Source organism: Ipomoea triloba, chromosome 12 (genome assembly GCF_003576645.1).
Source record: "Ipomoea triloba cultivar NCNSP0323 chromosome 12, ASM357664v1".
Classification (NCBI taxonomy): domain Eukaryota; kingdom Viridiplantae; phylum Streptophyta; class Magnoliopsida; order Solanales; family Convolvulaceae; genus Ipomoea; species Ipomoea triloba.
The window spans coordinates 11292496-11299041 of NC_044927.1; the positions used below are offsets into that span (position 1 = coordinate 11292496).

The following is a 6546-nucleotide window of genomic DNA, read 5'->3' on the forward strand; positions in this document are numbered from 1 at the left end:
TTACAAAGGATGATTTTATTTTTATTAATAGTAGTATAGATATAGAAGTATAGATAAGTATTCAAAATATTATTATTTGTGTAAATAATAATTAGTAAATTATTTTTTCTTATAAAATTACTCATAATTTTTAAGGAATTTTCTTATATATTTATTATTGCAGAATTTGTTTCTAATATTCTCACAATTATAATGATTTAATTGTTCTCAGAATTTGGTAAATAAAATTTTGTTACCAATTAAATTTTATTAATTTTTTTACCAATTAATTAGTAATATTAGTTTGTGTGGGGAAGTTGAAGGGGATGATTTTACTTTTGTTAATAGTATTGATATATGAATATAAAAACAATATATTACCAATTAATAGATATTAGTTCATTTCGATTTTACATTTTCTTACTAAATATGCTTTATTAATTATTTGACTAATAAAATATTTAATTAATTGACTACAAAAGTTTAGGCGGGAAAATGAAATAGGAGGATTTTACTTTTATATATAGTATAGATTCAATATTTTTAAGAGCAAATTGCCATTTTGGTCCACTGACTATAGGGGTCTTCTTAATTTCAGTCCACGACTTTCAAAAGTGTTAATTGCATACCATGACTTTTCAATTTGTATCAATTTTGGTCATTCCGGCCAAATTGCCAGCCAAATTTCGCCGGAAAATTTTAAAAGTTAAAATAATGAGGGTATTTTAGTCATTTCACATTTTCTTCTTCTTCTCCGGTGACCCCTCGGCTGCGAGGTCAACCTTCGCCGGAACCGGCGGTGATCTTGATTTACACTTCAATCCAGTCGCCGGAAAAGTAACCTCGATCGAAAACTCGTTTCGCGAAGGAAACGACTCCGAAGACTGATCGCTCATTTTCTTTTGATCGGAGGAGTGAGTAGACGAAACACAAGCCGACGACGAGGAAGAAGAAGAAACCGCGTCGCCGAGATCAGCCTCCTCAGCACGAACCACAGTGACCGGCAATAGGAGCCACGCCGAAGCCGGAAACGCGATGTCCGGTAAACGATTTACATTTCAAACAAATAATATTCCGAATATGTCGAGCCACGAGAAAGTTCGCATCGTGAACCTTGGCGTCGCAGCTCCAACAGAGAAACGCGGAATCGGACGGGCAACAAATCGCCGCCTCGCCATTACAGAGCTCGCAGCTCCTAACCATCGTCGTCGCCGTCTCCTTCATCGTCAACATGACACAAAATGGTCTTCTTCGAGGGGTCACCGGAGAAGAAGAAGTCACCGGAGAAGAAGAAGAATTCGCCGGAGAAGAAGAAGAAAATATGAAATGACTAAAATACCCTCATTAGTTTAACTTTTAAAATTTTCCGGCAAAATTTGGCTGGCAATTTGGCCGGAGTGACCAAAATTGATACAAATTGAAAAGTCATGGTATGCAATTAACACTTTTGAAAGTCGTGGACTGAAATTAAGAGGACCCCTATAGTCAGTGGACTAAAATGACAATTTGCTCTATTTTTAATTATATGTCCAAATGGTTGATACGATATTACAAAAATATAGAAAGTAAAGTAATTAAGGTAACCAAATTATTATTATTATTATTATTATTATTATTATTATTATTATTATTATTGTTATTGTTATTTTTATTATTAAAGGAAATGACGGGAATGATGTGTAGTAGTTTAGGCTATATAAGGTATGACTAAATAGAATAGAGATTTTATTCTATAATTATTCTATGTGTGACTATTAAATTATGTTTTCTTTTTCATTTTTTCTTTTTTATTGTTAATATTATTAGTATTAATCATTAAATTATGGACCTTTTTTTTTAATTTCCTTTTCTATTGTTTCCTCAATAAATTTTCATTTTCTATTGTTTGGACAGAAGTGATTGGACGGGAAAACACGAAATGGAAATTTTGTTAGGATTTTCCTTTTTATTAGTAACCTTATTATTATTAGTTCATTTTCTGGTAAGTTAATTTCGTTATGTTTTCTATTTTTCCTTGTAAGTTAATTTTGTTTCCTTTTTCATTTTTCATTTTTACTACTAATATTATTAATATTAATCATTGAATTATGAATCATTTTTATTTTCCTTTTCTATTGTTAGCTAAATATTTTTTTTAATTGTTTGGGCTGAAGTGTTTGGGCGTGTACTTCAATTTTCAGGGGAAAAGGATGCAAAAGTTCTCGTTTCGCCATTTCTAATTCCGGTAATTCCTCAAACTTCAATTCAATCGATGCATATGTTTATATTTTTTGTTTTTTTTTGTTGGTTTGTTTTTGTTTTTGTTTTTCTTTGAATAGTAAAAACAATAACTTGAATGCTAAACTATTTCATCAAAGTCCAAGTAACTGATTCAATGCTAGATCATCACGTAAATACAAAAATAAATCACATAAAAAAGACTTAAAAACAAAAAAGAACTCATCTTTAAACATATGCATACATGTTCCTGCACACGGAAGACGTGCTAATAAACATATGCATACATGTGGAGAACTTAGAAATTAGGAAGAAAACCGAGAGAGAATACAGACCAATGGAAATGTTAATGGCGACGACGATCAAGACCGGGAATGACGACAACCACCATTCTTGGAAAAACCTTAGAGAGAGGATCCAATTCTTGAATCTCTTGAGTAGTGCGCATGGGAAGGCAAACCCAAGTTTGATCCTATCATTTTATAGGCATGGCGTAGGGATCTTTTTTTTTTTTTTTTTTATTTGCAGGCAATTAGTAATTCTCATTCCCTTTTTCAATTTTCATTTTCTAGTATTAATGATTAATTTCTGTTTTCTTTTTCATTTTCAATCAATTAGGGATCTTTTTTATTTATAGTCAATTAGTGATTTTCGTTTCCTTTTTCATTTTCTATCAATTAGGTGCCAATTAAGGCATAAATATGCATAGGAGTTATATCATTATTATTATTATTATTATTATTATATATACATATACATATACATATACATATACATATACATATACATACATATATATATATATATATATATATATATATATATATATATATATATATATATATATATATATATATATATATATATATATATATATATATATGATTGACATTCGTAATTTTTGTATATCAGCTAGAATTCGTAATTCGTGTACTTTTTGATAGTATATATATAATATAATATGATTGAAAATATTTGTTACGATTTAATAAACAAATTAATTTATAATTAATAGATATTATTTTGTAATTTTCAATTCCAATAATATTTTATATTCTTGATTTAATTTTCAATTCCAATAATATATCATATTCTTGATTTAATTTTCTACTAATAAATGATGACTTTATGGACGTGATCTTCATGTATATATATATTTTTTTGAAGACAATTTTCGTGTATATATAAATATTACAAATTTTATTGCACGTACATTACCGTGTATAAGTGACATTAGTATGCTAGTATTTGTTATGATTTAATGAACAAATTAATTTAATAAAATAATATTATGTAAGCAAACAATTCATGTTAGTAGGTTATTACCATTTGAGAATTGGTTGGAAATGATTTGAAAATAAAATATAATAAATATTTGATTTAATTTTACATGGGACTTGTCAATTACAATTATTAGATATTATTAGCATATGTAATATAATAAATATGATTGACATTCATAATTTTTGTATCTCAGTCAGAATATAAGTACATTTAGATAAATATTACAAAAAATTGTAACAATCAAAACCACATTCTTATCTCATTAATATTATTCTATCACAATAATTACCATAATTACTAATAACCTATTATAACCAATTATAATTAATATTATTCTATAATAATAATTAATATTATTAATATTTAATATTATTATTATTATTATAATTACCATATTACTAAAATACCCCTACTTTGGGCGGGAAAATTCTAGAGGAGGATAATGCTTTTATATATAGTATAGATATAAATTAGTTTGATAATAAATTGTGTTATTTATTAGTCTTAAATTAGTTTATGTTTATTATATTGATGTTTATTAGTTTGATGTTTATTGGTTTGATTAATTGATGTTTATTAGTTTGATGGTTATTAGCTTGGAGTTTATTATTAGTTTGATGTTTGAAGTTCAATTTATTAGTTTGATGTTTAGTTTGAGTTATTTGTTTGATGGTTATTAATTAATTTTGAATGTAAAATTGTTGCACAGGTTTTAAAATTTGATGTGAAGTGTAAATTGTAAAATTGCACAGGTTTTGGATGGAAATAGTAAAAATAATTGTAATAATAATAAAAATAAATAAATAAACATACGACTTCCGTCGTATATCTAAAAAAAATAGGCCTACAATGTGAAGAACCGACGTCGTAATTTATTATTATTTTTTTAATAAATTTAGGACCTAAGTTTAAAAAAAATTATACAAATTCGGTTATTTCTAATAACTGACGTCGTAACCTATATACGACATCGGTTCAATAACTGACCGTCGTTTTTTTAATATATTACGTCTAGAAGAACGACGTCGAAAGAAAACCGACGTTAAAAGTCTTATTTATAGTAGTGATATAAATATTTGTTACTGAAATTATAGAAATCCAACATATTAAGATGATATTTAAGCAAGAACTATAAGAAAAGACATAACTCAATCTCATGAAAGATGCATTCCCTACACTTGATTGAATCACTTGCACTATGATCTTTTATTTAATACGTACGTACACAACGCATGCAGTTTAATAGCACTGGTTGTTTGCAAGGGAGTGACTTCATTGGCGAGAATGTAAAAAGGAGCCATCTTCTATTAGCTATGTATTTGAATTCCAGTCAATCTCTGTAACTCTATACTGTAATGGTTATTCGAAGCATCTTAATCTGTATTTGTTGCCTAGAAAAATGTAGATAATGCATTTGTTGTTAATCATTGAATCATTTCGGATAACTTAGAGAATGCAAATGTAATGTTGCCAAAGATTAATTCACCTGATCGTAAAATGAACAGACTCGACGATAATAAATAGCCACCAATGAATCTAATTGATTAACAACACGTTTCTTTTTTTTTTTAGAACTATGAAAAACCGGCTACAAAACGAATTGAATACTGGGGATTTTAATAAATAAATCTCCGACTAAAACGGCAGCATTTTTCGTGGGCCGGAATCGGTGCCATTTTTTATGGCCAAAACATGTGGCTTTATTATATAATACTAGTTTTTCTTATGCGCGATGCGCAAAATATAAGCGTCTAATGCTAATAGTTTATATTAAAATTTTAAATTTATTTAGATGTTAGATATTTAAATTATTGTAAATAATAATAATAATGTAAAATATTTTTATAAATTTTATATTTATATTTTAGGAAACAACTAACATATAACTCCAATATATAATGTGTATATATTATTATTATTATTATTATTATTATTATTATTGAAGAAAATAAGAAAATATATAGTATATGCATGTGCATGGTAACAATAGTGAAAAAGATAACAAAAGTTGTAACGGTAGGGATATATTTGTCTAATATATTGTATCAAAAAAAAAAAAAAAACTTAACGGAAACAAATGAAGGGTATAACCTTCCTTCGTACTTATTATGTTTTTAGATTAGATAAGATAGGATAAGCGATAACATGTTTCTGAATTCCGCCGCATAAAAGACCACAAACACACAAAATATGGTCATGAAATACAATTATTCATACAAATAAAGAATAGATGCAGCTGCTGGATCAGTAATGCAATACCACAACGTGATACTCCACAATGGCATTGCCAGACGTGGCATTAAACCAATACGTCTTGGCGGTGGCGATGCCTCGAGCCAGCCTGAAAACACCAGACCCACCCACGATCGCCATCTCGCGGTACTTGTTCAAAACAGGGTTCCGCCCAAGAACGCTCAGAGTACTGCCGTTATATTTCCCATCAGTGAAGACGAAGTTTAGTGTCATGAGCAACCCAACCTCGTTGAATGATGCGGAACCGTACATCCCTTGGGCACGGCCGACGATCTCGGAGTTGGGATCTGGGGTCACTGTCAACGGATCATCCATCATGGATAGGAAGCCGAAGAAAGTATTGGATTTGTTTGTAATGTTGGCCTGAGCTATTTGGAAAGCAGTTGGGTTTTTGCCGGTCACGGTGTCGTGAAAATAAAAATGCAGTTTACTCATCTTTTCTTTGGCCTGGGGAAGCTTTTCGAACCACTGGTCCACCGCCTTGGGTCCAAAAGTCACGCCATGTACCGCCGGTGAAGCGGCGGTGACAAGCATGAAAAGCAAACCAAAAATGCCAACCTTTGCCATCTTTTCTTTTTGTCTTTCTTCCGATCCTCTCATATTTATAGTCATCATCGTGAATTATATTATGCCATGGTATTTTCAAGATTTGGAAACTGTATACTTTAAAGAAATTTATATTTAAAAAAGTTCCCTAATAATAATGCCAGTGAGAATATTTTTAAATTGCATAAGTACTTCGTACAAACTTGAGAATAGAAAATAAAAATAAAAAAAAAGTTAAAACATCTGGCAACATATACTTCATGGGAA

At 29.3% G+C, this 6546-nt stretch overlaps 2 protein-coding genes across 2 annotated transcripts; both read right to left on the reverse strand.

Annotated features, from left to right (window-relative positions):
* Positions 1–713: 713 nt before the first annotated feature.
* LOC115999357 lies at positions 714–1203 on the reverse strand. The gene is made up of 2 exons (XM_031239213.1): positions 1093–1203; positions 714–956 (listed from the first exon to the last, which is right to left on the reverse strand). Exons 1-2 carry the CDS (start codon positions 1201–1203, stop codon positions 714–716), a joined length of 354 nt encoding a protein of 117 aa, XP_031095073.1.
* A 4521-nt stretch (positions 1204–5724) lies between these two features.
* LOC115997915 (dirigent protein 22-like) lies at positions 5725–6300 on the reverse strand. The gene has a single exon (XM_031237335.1). The coding sequence runs from the start codon at positions 6298–6300 to the stop codon at positions 5725–5727; it is 576 nt and encodes a 191-aa protein (XP_031093195.1).
* Positions 6301–6546: the final 246 nt, after the last annotated feature.

Excerpts from the sequence above, each read along its gene's own strand:
- LOC115997915 (XM_031237335.1), bottom strand. The coding sequence starts at position 6,300 with ATGGCAAAGGTTGGCATTTTTGGTTTGCTTTTCATGCTTGTCACCGCC.
- LOC115999357 (XM_031239213.1), bottom strand. The coding sequence starts at position 1,203 with ATGAAGGAGACGGCGACGACGATGGTTAGGAGCTGCGAGCTCTGTAAT. Across the intron at positions 957-1,092 it reads GTTGGAGCTGCGACGCCAAG|GCTGATCTCGGCGACGCGGT; the intron begins GTTCACGATGCG and ends CGTGCTGAGGAG.